Below are 15490 nucleotides of genomic sequence, written 5' to 3'. Positions count from 1 at the left end.
ATCTAAAACATACAGTGACATTTTGTTTCCAGTATCCTGTTATTAAGATTAAAACTGCCAAACTAGAAAATCATAGAAAATGGGTTGGGAAACGGATTCAATAAGGGAAGAATAAACATTTTTATCAGTGTTTACGGCTGAGAGAAACTGTCGTTTGTGTTTAAAAATAAAAAGAGAGAGAAAGAGAATCCAGGCGCACTTCCTGTGTTACCGCCGGTGTCCTGCAGGTGGCGCCGGACTTTAACAATCGAATCTGACTGCACAGGAAGTGCAGAAGCGCTGGAGCGGCGTTTGCTAGTTAGCTGCATGTTAGCACGATTCATCTTCATGGAATTAATAACGTAAAAGCTCCGCATGCACTTTTAATAACAACGGTATTTTTTGTCGGGTGATCATTTTGTTCAAGGCAAGATGTCGGACAGAAAGCGAGCAAGAGAGAAGGAGGACAGACGACACCACAAGAGGGACAAGATACCAAAAGATGATTTGGAGAAACTGAAGAAGCACAAGAAAAAAGTCAGCCAAGAAGTCCAGAAACTGAAACACATCGAGACATTGTGAGTAACTCCAGTTTCACTCTGGCTTTTCCTCTTTAATCCCGCAAACTTGTGCATGAATTATAAATGCGTCTTAATTGACACCCATTTTCAAGTTGATCAAGCTTATCCGCAATAAGCGAGGGGCAGCAACTTCATGTTGTTATTTTTTGTTTTAGGCAGCATACTAACCATTTTTAATCTCTCTCTCATGCAGCTATGAGAAACCTCCACCGGGATTTATTAAGGTAACGTGTTCGCAGTAATAGACAGCTAAGAGTAAGAAGTAAATTACATGTGGCTTTTTTCAGGTAAAGACAAATCGTGAGAATTGGTGACAGTGATCGGTTTGTGTTGCAGGAGCATGAAGAAAAACCAGAGGACTGTATCCCTGCAGAACCAGGAAATGAAGAAGCCAGAAGCTTCCTGGCCCACGCTCCCACGAAAGGGCTGTGGATGCCTCTAGGGAGGGAGGTGAAGGTGATGCAGTGTGAGTATAGTGTGCCCGAGTTTGCACTGACGGGAATAAACATGCTGTTTACAGTTCTGCTCATGCAAATGCAGTCTTTAACAGAGTTTTTCACATCCCTCGGGAATCTTTTCACAGCTACAGGAGTTAGGTGTTGATATCAGAGGTGACACTCATTGCTAATTAGGCAAACAGAAGGAAATCTATCCCAGGAGGCAGCCTCTTGCCTTTAGAACAGGGGGCATAAGACACATGACAGTAGTGATTACTCAGCTGCTCACTTCAGCGTGTTTATTTTAAAATTTTATGCTTGTCTTCAGTGCTGACTCTAACATATTTTCATTATTAATCTCCTAGAGCTGTGCAGTGTTTTTGGCCTGGCAAGTTTCAGTCCTTTAGTTTATGTTTTTAATTTACAGTGCATACACTACAGGGTGTCTGCAAGTCCTATAAATGTTTGAAATGTGGTTTGCTGAGAACCTAAATGATTTCAAGTACAGCCATTCCACTCCTTATTAATATTTTTATCTGTAACAGAAATTGTAATCTTATTGATAGTATTTATTTCTCATGCTTCTTTACTTAAAATGAATTATTTGAAAAATTAAAAATCTGTTAAACAAGCTCACATGGATGCTGGAAAATGTTTTGAGTACGGTTTATTAGTGAGGTACCAGCAGCACTTATAGGTCTGGAACTGTAGGTGGGAGTAAATCTCCACTGTGAGTAGGCAGCAGTTATGATAGGTGATAAATGTTAACTGCGAGATCTTGACATTTATCACTGTGTCTATTGTTTTTATGACAAGAGTGATGGACCAAAGACTAATAATTGGTGTTGCAGAGATTATCTTCTGTCTGTTTTTCCCAAAACAATGAATGTCATTATGTTCAGTGTCCATTCATTCTTTCGTCCCACACATTTTCATGCTGCGAACAGCAAGAGCTCAGACACAAACATGCACACGCAAACAAAAAAGTGGTGTTTGTGTCTTTTTTTCTTTTTTTTTTCCCTCAATCCTTTGTGAAAAACTTGTACATTTGTCGTCCTGCTTAAAGGAACGGCGAGAAATTACTTCTTTTACGTGGTGAACAGAATTCCTGCAGACTCGCATTAAAAACACTCAAGTCGTTCACAGATGCTACGCTGCCACTTGAGCAGTTAATCGGTGTGAAACTTGGATAGAAATTGCTGATTTGTTTTCAGGGCAGAAAAAGTGATAATGAATTTGAGATGATCTGTCACTGATAATCAGGCGCCTCATCATGAGCAGCGTGTTTTTTCGTGTGCGACTCTTGAGTTGCTGTTGCGTGGGGTTGTTGCGTCCCTCGCCGACTGCTGTTCAACAAAATCCAATTTAATAAAATAATATTTCTTTCAGGATTTTTTTTTTTACAGTTTGTGTCTTTTAATGCAGTTTGAGTTGTCCTTGATTTGCTTTATTAGCTAGATGATGAGTGGTCTAGACTGGGCTTACATACATATCCACCAGTCAATTTATTAGGTACGCTTTGCTAATACCAGCTTGGAACCCCTTTTGACTTCAGAACTGTTTTGATTCATCATGCTGTAGGCCTGTCTACATGTACACAGGGATTTTTGCATACGTAGGTTTTTCAGTAAGTTTTGGTCAGTTTTAGATGTTCGGTCAGTTTTAGATGCCTAAACTGAGCTTTTGAAAAGCTCCTTTCAGGGTGAGGCTTTCCAGTAACTCTGCGGTTACATATGGACAACAAAAATGGGGATTTTTGTCTTGCAACATCAAAGGTGTGCGACTTTTTGACGTCAGACTGTGGCCATGTTATTGTTTGTAAGGTTTTTGATTGGCCAGTATTTCTGTACAGTTGGGGTTATAACACCACATGTTCGCTTGGAAAGCACTTGACACCACTTGAAGTTGTTTTTGGTGTTTTCATGTGGACCGAAATGTTTTTTCAGAATGAATGCGGAAAAATCCTTGTTAGTATACATGAACGTAGCCATAGATTCAACAAGGCGCTGGAAACATTCCTCAGAGAACCATGTTACACCAACAACAACCTAAACTGTTGAAACAGTGCAGGGTGGATTCCTGCTTTTGTGTTGTTTGCACTAAATTCTGAACCCGACCAAGTGTTGCAGCAGAAGGACTCCTCAGACCAGGAAACATTTTTCCAATCTTCTTCTGTTCATTTTTCACCAGCGTTTGTAAACTTTACCTTGGTTGTAACAAGTGGTTATTGAGTTAGTGTTGGCTTCTTATCAGCTTCAAGCAGTCTGTCCATTCTCCTCTGACATTAACAAAGCACTTTACCAAGGACAACTGCTAATCCCTTGATATTTCCCTTTTTTTCAGACCCAACACTGGTTGTCTGGGGAAAAACCCAGTAGATCAACAATTTCTGAAATACTCAGACGAGCCCATCTGGCACCAACAATCATGCCACGTTCAAACACATTAAGAACTTCAGCTGCTTGTCTTGATCATTTCTGCATGTCTGAATGCACATGATGGCTGCCACATGATTGGTGACCAGTTGGTGCATCTGCGTAGTCATTTATGGCAACTCGCGATAACCATGACACTGAGCATATTCTATCGAACTACTGTTGAAAGCACCATGAGTTCGGGTTATTTTGGCAAACTAAAGTTCTTGAGATGAGGAAAATCAGTTTTACGTGGGACGTCTGTTTAATAGCAACTCTGCTGCCATGTACGTGAAATGTCTGATTCGTTAGACAAACAATGATTTTTGTTTCCTTTTGTAAAGGCTGGAGGTGCAAGCGCTACGGCCACAGGACAGGTGATCGGGAGTGTCCTTTCTTCATCACAGGCAACCAGAAACTGGAGCACTTCAGAGTGGTGAGTTTGTTTACTGCTGTAGAATGGTTGGCCCACCCACGGTTCCTTGCAGTAGAAAAATGCGTGAATGCAGTAGAAAAAAGTTAGTAGTCGCGTTTATGTCGTGGAGCTATGACAGAGACAGTTTGTGTCTGAGACTAAAGTTAAGTAAGGTCAGATTTAGTTTACACATGTGGGCAGCAGATCTCTGCACACAGCTCGTTCCAGTGTACTTTTAATGAAACAGTGCTCGCTGCAGGAACGCTCAGCCCCTGCAATGATTACCATAAATGCAACTGTGTCATATTTTCCTTCCTTCTATTGTCTCGATATTCCTAAAAGTGCTGACACAACACAGTTTGGAATGTATAGTTCCTGGATATAGTGTGAATTGTAGCACCTTACCTTCTTTTTGTGTGACATTGTGTACTTTATTAGGCACACGAAGACCCAATGTACGACCTGATTCGGGAAAACAAAAGGAATGAGAAGGAAACCAGGTATGTACAGTCATTTTCCTGCTGTGTGCATGTTAATTTCCCAGAGAAAGACTCATAATTTTCCACCGCTATTAAAGGACCCACTCGTGATACTCAGATCATATACTTGAAAACTCAGTTTTCCACTGTGTCCTCTCGCTGGAGTGGGACAATCTCAGATGACCTGGAAAGTCTCTCATGGTTGCTGGCTGCTTGTTCCAGTTTCTAGCAAATACTGTTTGACACCGGGATGTTTGAATTTGAGGCTAGTTCAGGAAGAAGAGCGTGCGCGATTGTGCGCGCACACATGCTTGTGTATTTTTGCATGCATATCAAAAAGGTTATTTAAAGGCCAGTGGCGCTTTGAAGTCTTACTTGCGTGTCTGTGCCACATTCATTTTGGCATCTTCTTTGAAAGGGGAGTGAAACAGTCCAACCTCTGCCAGCCTGCTTTCTAATTGCATGTAAGGTGCTGTCTATTAAATTGTGCTTGATGCGGTAGCCTTGTGTCACAATTGGGTAACGATGAAGAAGTTAGGAAATGAGAGTTTTGTTTTTTTGTTAGAATTACTTTTTGGCTTATTATTTGAGTGTATGACTTTTAATTTTATCATATATGTCGCCCAAATCGTTTTTTGGGGGGGCCACATTTTTGCGTTGAATATGATGACGTTTTTCTCTCAGAGCACCGCTTCAGTTCAAGAAATAGGGGACAAAATCTGAAGCCGCCATCCTGTTCAGAAATTCACTCCAGAGTTTGGCTGAGCCTGACGTGAAGCAGTAACAGTCTTACTAAGCTAAAGAGGGGTGGTATTTTCAGAGTTACAGTCCATTTAGGACAAATTTCCCTGGAAAGAAGTGCCGTACCACGCTGCAGCAGAAGGATTCTACTGGAGCCGTGTAAGTTTTGTTGTCACCTTGCTGCTCACGTGTTACAGCGTGACTCAGAAATGCAGTATGAACACTAATATTTATGCCAGACATTGAATAGCGTACTCTGACACGTGCTTCGATAACAAAATCTAATCGTGCTGCAGCTTCTTTAGCACAAATATCCTGCTTAGCTTCATGTTATTTATTAAATTTACTCTGGTGATAATTCACACATGCCATTTGTCTTTTTTTGCACTTGAATTGTCAGCTGCTGTACGCACAACTGATCGTAGCACAGCAGTGTCCTTCAGCCTTATCCTCGCAGTGTGTCTCAAGCTGATGCAATTGTTTTCTAAGAAATGGGCTTTTGCAGACATAGTGTTGATGCCCAGTTGAAGCAATTTCTCAGTGGAAATCTGTGGACAACGTTTGCTAGCTCTTTCTTCCTCCAATAACATCGTCAGTACACACAAACTCTACTCTGTATCTGGTACAAGGCAGCAAGAAATTGAGTCTGTTTGAGGACAAGACAAACCGCTGCACTTTATTAGGTACACCTGTCCATCCTGCTGTGTATCAGGCTGCTGGTGGAGATGTAATGGTGTGGGGGAATATTTTCTTTGGGTCCCTGAGTACCAGATGAGCGTCATTGAAATCCAGTTTGCCTGAGTATTGTTGGCATTTCCATCTCTTTATGACCACAGTGTACCCATCATCTAATGTTTTGTAACCCAAAGTCACAAAATATTAAAGATACACTGTTAAATCTGTAAAGTACAAATTCTGTTCCAAATTATAGCCAGGATGTGCAGGAAGTCTTTGGTGTTACTGGACAAGTAGCCCAAAATCACCTTTTAAAATCTTGCAGTGGAGCTTGTTTTAGAAGGACCTTACCTCCTGCACCAGCACCACCATCACCACCTGGATGGTTCAGGCTTTAGAAGACCGACTCTGTGACAGGAGTCTTTGGCCTTGTTTGGTGTGATTGGCTTAGAGGAGAGAGGGGAGAGCTGCATGGTCTCGTTTAAATCCTGTTTGTTTTTGTTTTTTGTTTTTTTCCTAGCTTTCTGTGTACTGCAGGTTTTAGTGTGAGCACAATCAAGTAAAGGAATTATAACTAAAAAGCTGTTTTAGCACCTCAGTTTAAAGGTCATGTAGACATGTAGACCAAAACATGGCTGTTTTGGCTTCTTTCTGATGATTATTTTTTGAACATTTTAGACTGTTTAGACAAAGACATTGTAATTTTTCTGAAGATTATTCTAATTCTTCTCATCCACTCTGCTTTAGAGTCCTTTAGAGCTTGTGTATTTTTTTCTAAGGGAGTCCTGCATCACTGAAGGGCCCTCCAATACACTTTTTTTTCTTTGAGTCCTGCCCTTCAGTCTGTGTTGTCTGATTGGCTGCCTAGCCCAGTTTAAGAAAGCAGCTAGAGACACCAGTAGTCTCAGTTCTGTGAGTCTGAGCCTTCATTTGTGATGCACTTGTCTTCTCAGTGTGTTTCATGTAAAAGAGAATACATCGAAGCATGCAGGTGCTAAAGATATAATAATATGTAAGTCTTTTTGAATGTTTCCATAGTAGTCTTAAGATTTGTTGTGTTCTTATTAAACTAAACCCCAAATCATACGTGTGTGCAGAATATTTTCTTACAAAACTGAGCACTCCAACAAAAGTGAACATTTAAATTAAAATGAGTTTTACTTGTTTGGTAAAGATAAAGATATCTGTGAGACTTCCCAAAAAACTTAGAAGAAACCATTTAAAAATGCCTGAAACAAAATTGACGATGAAGTCATTATTGTCTCCTCCATTTTGGATTTAAGCAATAATGGACACCTTTTAAAAAAGATTAATTGAAAACTAAATATGTGCCCAAGACCTGAAGTTTTAATTGTTACTTGGACAGGGTTGCTAACATTACTAGAAATACGCAACCACAAGCGGGCACGTGGCTCACTCTGCCTTCTGGAAATGCTGGTACTGGGACAAAGACAGTGTGCTGCTCAGTGACATTTGAGATGCTTGCCAACCTGGGCATCAGTATGCCTCGGCTGTACTTTCCTCCCTGCACTTGACTTAAATACCACATCCTCTTCTCTCCTGCCTTCCCTCCTTGTCTGTAGGATCCAGCAGCTGCAGCAACTGCTCCAGGACACCACTTCCTCTTCCGCCTCCGACTCAGACAGCTCCTCCTCTTCTTCATCCTCCTCCTCTGATCACCATCCCAGAAAGAAGAGGAAAAAGAAGAAGGACAAAAAGAAGAAAGACAAAAAGAAGAGCAAGAGGAAGCGAAAGCACAAGTCCAAAACTAATGACTCCTCCGATTCAGACTGAGGGCATGCTGATACGCGAACTTGAGTATTACGTGTTTTGCACATAAAAAAGGAAAGAGACTGAAATGCAGCACAGCGAGACCTGCACCCTGAAGACGCCCCCATAAGCTTTTCCCCCTCAGGTTAAAAGCTGTTTATGCACCAAGCATGATGACTTCTCCCTCACATTTCTTTCCCCCCCAGGGTGACAACTCGCCTTTACGTCCTCTCTGTCGGCTCACACAGCACAGAGTCCGATGGAACAGCAGCTTAAGTATGAATGTGTGCCTTGGTACATATGTTTGTCAAAAAGGATTTGCTGCATGGGCAGTGACTCTTCAGCGAGTATGGAATGAGCCTTCTGGTTTAAGAGAATGTTCTTACATCGATTCTGGTAAGGTCATATTCAGAGATTGTATTTTTCTCTGGCATTGCATTCTTATTAAAAACTTTGATTGTAGAGTGCATTAAATGAAAATGGGTGGAAAAAATGTAAACGTTGGGGTGCTGTTAGAATGTTTTTCCACACGAGCCAAAATGTTTGAATGCTTGTGACTGTACATAAACATTTGGAAAGATTTGAGGTTGGAATATGCTTATGTGCTCTGAGGAAGCCACAGAAATGTGGAAAGAATCTTTTGAGATCTCTGTATAGTCGTATACAGAGACATGCACTGCAGTACTAAAGTTTTCAAGGCATCTTTAAGTATAACCATCAGGCTTTGCAATGCTGTAGATCGGGTTTCAAATGTGAGGCCCATGGGCCAGAATCGGCCTGGCAAGAACTCCCATCCGGCCCACTGGATGGCTTTGGAAAATGTAAAGGAGGGCTTAAATTTCACTGTATTTTAATACATTTTACTGCATTTCCTACTGCTAAAATCCTTCCTCATGAGCATTCATACAACACCAAAGTAATTATGTCAAAAATAAACAACTAAATGACAGAAAAGTTCCCATTTTTTCACCAATTCCAATAGAAATTCCTTTTTTTCTTTTTTTTTTTTTAAATTTATATATTACAATGAGTCCACAGTAAGATGAATAAAACCATAACAGAAAACTTTCTGTGAATTAAAAACTGATTATGAAACAATGAAGTATCAGAACTTTTTCTCTAGTCTTAGACATTTATTTTTTACAATTCCGAGTCCAAAGAATCGTGATGACAGATCTCCATCCAGCCCTTCGCTTATCCTTTTCAGGGTCGCGGGGGGCGCTGGAGCCTATCCCAGCTGTCATAGGGCGAGAGGCGGGGTACACCCTGGACAGGTCGCCAGTCTGTCGCAGGGCCAACACACAGGGACAGACACTCACATTCACATCTAGTGGCAATTTGGATTATCCAATTAACCTATCCCCACAAGTTGCATGTCTTTGAACGGTGGGAGGAAGCCGGAATACCTGGAGGGAACCCACGCAAGCACGGGGAGAACATGCAAACTCCACACAGAAAGACCCCGGCCTGATGGTGGAATTAAACTCAGGACCTTGATGACAGATCTTTCATTTGAAATTGTACTTCCCTTTTCTTCTATTAAGATATCTGAGGGATTAAATGTGTAGTCCAACTTCTTTACACTGACAAAAAGGGGAGATTCCCTCTGCCCCTGCTCTGTGGACAGGGTTGTTGTTGTTGTTTGGGTTTTTTTGTTTTGTTTTTTGATGATTTCTGTGAGAGGGGATGTCTTTAATAAGATAAGATAAGATAGAACTTTATTAATCCCTCGGGTGGGTTCCTCTGGGAAATTCGACTTCCAAAAAAAGCACAGCAACGACCAAAGTTACAGTTACAGAACTGTTATATATATATATATATACACACACACACACACACACACACACACACACACACACACATATAAATACAGAGACAAATATAAATAAAATATACAAAGGGGATAAATAGAATAAATAGGAATAAAAAATAAAAATACAAGTGAATTGCACATTTCAAGTATTGAGTCTATTGCACTGTTGACTATTTACAAAAAGTATTGCACAAAAGGTATTGCACAGTGAGGTGAAGAGGCACTACAGCTTAGTTGTTCCCTCCTTTGTCCTCCTGTTTCCCCTCCCTCTCCCCTCCAGAGAGGAGTTAAACAGTTTGATGGCGTGTGGGACAAAGGAGTTTTTAAGTCTGTTAGTTCTTGTCTTGGGGAGAAGCAACCTGTCACTGAACAGACTCTTCTGGTTGTTAATGGCCGTGTGCAGAGGATGCCTGGCATTGTCCATAATGTCCATCAGTTTCTTTAATGTCCTTTTCTCTGCCACTGTCACCAGAGTGTCCAGCTTCATGCCGACCACAGAGCTAGCCCTCCTGATCAGTTTCTCCAGCCTGGATGAGTCCTTCTTTGCTGTGCTGCTCCCCCAGCACACCACAGCATAGAAAAGTACTCCAGCAACCACCGACTGGTAAAACATCCTCAGGAGCTTCCTGCAGATGTTAAAAGACCTCAGCCTCCTGAGGAAGTACAGTCGGCTTTGGGCTTTTTTATACAGGTGCTCTGTGTTGCATGACCAGTCCAGTTTATTGTCCACCCACAGCCCGAGGTACTTGTACTTGTTGACCACCTCCACCTCCTCCCCCTCTATCTGAACTGGCAGTGGACCTTCTCTGGACCTCCCGAAGTCCACAACCAGTTCCTTAGTCTTTGAGGTGTTGAGTTGCAGGTGGTTTGTGTGACTCCATGCGACAAAGTTCCTCACCAGACTTCTGTACTCCTCTTCTTGATCATCCCAGATACACCCCATGATGGCCGTGTCATCTGCAAACTTCTGAATATGGCATAATTCAGAGTTGTAGCAGAAGTCAGAGGTGTACAGGGTGAAGAGAAGAGGGGACAGCACAGTTCCCTGTGGTGCTCCTGTGCTGCTGACCCTGTCGGAGACCACAGCTGTAGCTGAGTGCAGAATCTCCACCCACCTACTGTTCAAACTACCTGAAAGACATCAAATCAAAAGCCTTAAACGAAGCAAGGAGGAGAGAGAAAAAGGCTCATTTCAGGCAGCGAATGAACTGAGAGTTTGCACCAAGTATGGTGTAAATAATGAATGTTTTTAAACTTCAATGCAAAGAAAATCTGGTGGTGTCTATGCATAAAAATGTGCAACAGGAAATGAGCATAATAGGTTCTCTAGAAACATTCCAGCTCTATAGTGACAAAGTCTGTGAGAAAGGGATCATTTCAGGGAATTCACAAAGTTATTGTCATGTGTCATGGGCGCTGTCGCCGGGCGTCACTCCTTCCCGAAACCGGATGAGTGTTTCCAGGTGGGCGATTCAGGGATGTGATTGTTCCGACACTGTCTGGCCTTCATGTGAGATAATAGTTTTTGACTCTATAGCTCATTTTGCCTTTGACTTGATGTTTTTTTGTTTTGTTTTGTTTTTTTAGAAACTTCACAGAGAGGCTGTCCATTAAAAATTACACAGCACAGTAATGGGGTGACCTTTATAGCCAAGCAACATTTTTCTTTTGATCTTGTCCTGCTAGCGGTCTGACGATACTTAAACTGAATAGTTTTAGTACACACTGGACAGGAATCCCTGCTCTCTGTACTCAGCTACCATCAAGAAGTCTTCAAATTGACTTCTCTAGGAGCAGATTTGCATGCAGACCAACAGTAGCTACTTAAAACAAGCATTACTCTTTAAGCTGCAGTTGAGGAAGTCTGCTGCTTCTCTTCTTCTAAACTACACACATTCCCTCTTCCTAATGACCCTGACAGAGACAATTACAGTAGACCTACAGGGAATAAGCAGGCAAGATTTCCATTTAGATTTGAGACTTAGGCTTTCTGAATAGCTCGTACACAGGGGACTGTATGTGTTTGTGAGAAATTACAGCTCCATCAAAGAGTAACAGATAATGCAGCCATGAGAGCGTTTTAGTTGCTTATTGAGAGCATAGATCCAAGTTTTCTCTCGTCATACTTGACTCTTCTCACTTGCTTTCTGTGGCAAATTTCTTTTTTTCTAGACGCTTGGACCAATAAACGAGGATAAATCAGCTTCCCTGAAACATTTTGTTCCGTGTTGACTTCTCTCTCTCTCTCTCTCTCCCTGTCTCTCGCTTCGTCTTTGAGTAGCACAATGAATCTCCCAGATGAGGTGCAGTCACAGAAAGCAGCTCTGAGGGAGGTTATGCCACGTAGAGAGAATTTGGTCAGTGGAGAGGCTTTTTATTAAAGCGCTCCGTCTTTTTGGACAGGGTGCAGGTCAGACAGGCTGCCAGACCCGAATCTCTGTGCTGATTGTGTTTTAGCCTCAACATGCAGTCCAGATTGGGAGCATTGGAACAGTTGCATGTTTCATTCTTCAAACTCGGCGTCTCTCTGCAACATTCACTTTCAGATCAAATAAAAAATACACTAAAGGGCCAAGTTTCATCTTTAAGTTCACATCAGTTTGTTAGGATAGTGTTTTCATTCATGCCTACGCTCACTGGCCTCTTCATTGGGTACAACTGCGCGTTAGCGCAAACCAGCCAATCACATGGCAGCAACTCAGTGCATTTAGATGTGGTCATGGCAACCTGGTGAAGTTCAAACTGAGCATCAGAATGGGGAAGAAAGGTGATTTAAGTGACTTTGAATATAGCGTGGTGCTCGGTGCTAGACAGGCTGGTCTGCTGGGGTTTTCCCACATAACCGTCTCTGAGGTTTACAGGGAACAGGCCAAAAAAAGGAAGTATCCAGTGAGCGGCAGTTCTCTGCTTGGAAATATCTTGTTGTTGCCAGAGGGCACGGAGAAATGACCAGAGTGCTTTGAGCTGATAGGAGGGTAACAGTAGCTACAACCAAGTTATGCAGAAGTGCACCTCTGAAGACACTATATGTGAAACCTTTAAACTGATGGGCTACAACAGCAGAAGAACGCGCTGGGTGCCACTCATGTCAGCAAAGAGGAAACTGAAAATACAACTCACACGGGCTCCCCAAAAGTTGACAGTAGAAAACTGGTGAGACGTTACCTGATCTGCTGAGTCTCGATTTCTGCTGCGAAAAACAGGGTCAGAATTTGTTAAACAACACGAAACCATAGATCCATCCTGCCTTGTATCAGCTGTTCAGGCAGGTAGTGGTGGTATAATGGTTCTAGGGATCATTTTGTAGCTCATTTTGAGCCCTTTAGTACCAACTGAGCATCATTTGAGCACCGCAGCCTGCCTGAATATTGCTGCCGGCCATCTCTATCCCTTCATAACCCCAGTGTACTCATCTCTTAATGGCTGCTTCCAGCAGGATAACGCTTCTTGTATCAAAACTCAAATCATCTCAAACTGGTTTCTTGAACATGACAATAAATTTACTCTACCTTTGGGATGTGTAACAGGCAATTGACCAAATGGATGTGCAGCTGACAAATCTGCAGCTTTGTGATGCTGTCATCCATCGGCACCTTGTAGAATTAAAGCACTCCTAAAGGGAAAATGGAGTTCAACCTGGTAAGAGTATAAGACCTTAGGTTAGCTGTGTGTGGATTCAACTTGTAATTTGAAGTTAATAATGTATTTCCAGACATTAAAGGTTGTTATTTCCCCCAAAATAGGCAGCTGGGTTAATTTAGAAACAACAAAGGGCAGGGATAGCTCAGTAGGTAGAGTGGTGGCCCCATGATCGGAAGGTTGGGGGTTTGAATCCGCTGAACGGCCACCCTGAGGTACCCATGAGGAAGGGACCGTCCCTACACACTGGGCGTCCAATGGCTGCCCACTGCTTCACTGAGTGAATGGGTTAAATGCAGAGAGGAATTTCCCCACGGGGATCAATAAAGTACACATTATTATTATTAAATGGCAGGTGAACACATGAAAATAATAAAATGTTATACAGCGGAATAAAAGTTATCTGGATGAGTGGATTTGTGTGTTTAAGAAAACCCTGTTTTATATCTGCAATGTGTCACGAGTCCTTGTCAACGATCAAGCAAAGACCTCGAAGCCTCGGAGGACTCACAATTACAAAAAAAGCCCTGCATCATTTTGAATCCAATTTCTGTGGGATGCTGAAAGAAAACATGAATCTGTCAAAAACAAATCATGTATAGAGCAAACTGAAGAGAACAAGGAACGACTCACTAGCCGAAACACTCATTCATCATCAGACTCGGTGGTGCTTCTGTTTGAGCATGTATGGCTTGCCAAAGGAACTGGCACGCTGCCATCTATTGTTATTGTTGGTCTATTGCTGGATGTAACAGGGTGGTCTATATGAGCATTCTGTGTGCTCTAATTAAGCAAAATGCACTGAAACCCAGTGGACAACGCTTCATTAAAAAGAATGGAAACAAACAACAAACAATGATCCTAAATCCTGGCCCGTTTAATCACTTGATCTCAGCTTGAACGAAGACAAGTCTAAAGGTAAGAGCATCGTGTTTAGGCAGGTAAAATCTGATTTTGACGTTCTCTGCTGAACACCAGTCTTCTGTTAACGATCAAATCAAATCTGAAGCAAAGATATGCAGCCCTTCAGATACTTATGGTCTGGATTTGCTTTCCAAAATATGGGAGGAAAAAAAGAAAGTAGACAATTAAACCTTTATGAGCAGATCTGCTGCACTTAACTCATGAATAATAACCATGTTTGCCAAAAGGGAAAATTAAGCAGCACCAAGGCTTCCCTCTGTTTTGATAGTGTTATCTGATATGACATTAAAGTTTCACACCAGACGTGCAGATGAACGGAGGTTGGCCCGCTGTTTGTGAAACAGGATGTGTCCAAATCAGAGCGAGTTACACAAGTGACAACTGACATCTATAAAAAGAAATCAGTCCAGTGCTTACCTTCTGAGTGCAACGCCAGAAATGAGAGTGACTCTGCAGTTTTACCGGCTTGCACTGTGAGTTTCCACTTGATTGAACGCATCATGTGATGCTTTTTTAGAAGTGTGGGCTGTCTTAAAGCAATATGGCAAAATAGAAATAGAAGATGAAAATATGACCTCATCTCTGAGCCCTTCGATTTGCTCTTGAGCCCTCTCGAGTTAGAGTCGGGGATCCAAAGGTCACAGTGACCAAATGACGCAAATAACACAGAGGGATAAAAGAATGCTTTTGTTTGCTTCCCCAAAAGAAAAGCAGCAGTAAGTGCTGTTTAGAATATATTACATACCATATTACATATCACGCAGCATTCATAGGTCAAACAAAGATTTATTATCTGAGTCAAATCTGTATGCTTGCACAGAAAAACAAAATGTGTTGACGCATCTTGAAAAACCCATAAAAATATCTGTTTTCTTCCTCTTACATTTTTGGGTCAGGTGTGCCTGTCCTCGCAGCCTATTTATGGAGTCAGATTGGGTGTGAAGTCGAGGACGAGGGCTGCCATTTAAACGGGCCGAGCTTTGCATCCTGTGTTTTTGCAGAGAGAAAAATAAACAGAACGAGGGACTAAGAGATTTCTGCTGGGTGTGTCGCTCCAGATTGTTTGCCAGGACGAACAGGGCTCCTGTATTAATCCTCCTGCTGCTGCTCCCGCTGAGTGGAGACGAGGACGAGCTGCAGAGCTGCCTGCCACACACACTCTTTTTCTCTTTCAGCCACAAATGCCACTCATTCTGGTACCAAGCACAGCAGGTAATTAACGATCAAAATTAAAGGGACACCGTGGCTCGGAGATGCTGCAGTCTTTACAGAGTGCCTGCAACATTATACCCTCAGACATAAAGTAACACTAGAAGGTCATAATCCCACCCTCCAAACAGGAGGACATTCAATAACCATGAATTATTGAAAGCTCTGTTCCCGTTTGCCTTTCCTTTCCCGAGAGACTGAAGACCGATCTGCTTTTGTTTCATCAGTTACTGTGAAACAAAAAGACGTCTCCTTCAGATTTGAGTTGTTTGTCAGGTATAATCTGTTCAATCGTTGCTGTAGCAGGCCCACCATTTGTCATGTTGGTGTAGGCTCACTCGGGGAGGCAGAAGTCCTTTCTAATATTTCATTTTTTCCTAAATTATTCTCAGCCGAAAAATAAGCGCGTATTTA

General features: G+C 42.0%; 1 protein-coding gene across 1 annotated transcript; it reads left to right on the top strand.

The window, feature by feature from the left end:
* Window positions 1–241: 241 nt before the first annotated feature.
* On the top strand, window positions 242–8589 carry rp9 (RP9 pre-mRNA splicing factor). Its single transcript, XM_026156982.2, has 6 exons — window positions 242–557; window positions 754–784; window positions 897–1026; window positions 3756–3847; window positions 4265–4326; window positions 7305–8589. Exons 1-6 carry the CDS (start codon window positions 412–414, stop codon window positions 7513–7515), a joined length of 672 nt encoding a protein of 223 aa, XP_026012767.1. The 5' UTR covers window positions 242–411; the 3' UTR covers window positions 7516–8589.
* Window positions 8590–15490: the final 6901 nt, after the last annotated feature.

This window comes from Astatotilapia calliptera, chromosome 22, assembly GCF_964374335.1.
Source record: "Astatotilapia calliptera chromosome 22, fAstCal68.1, whole genome shotgun sequence".
Taxonomy (NCBI): domain Eukaryota; kingdom Metazoa; phylum Chordata; class Actinopteri; order Cichliformes; family Cichlidae; genus Astatotilapia; species Astatotilapia calliptera.
This window is presented reverse-complemented; position numbering and strand designations above follow the sequence as displayed.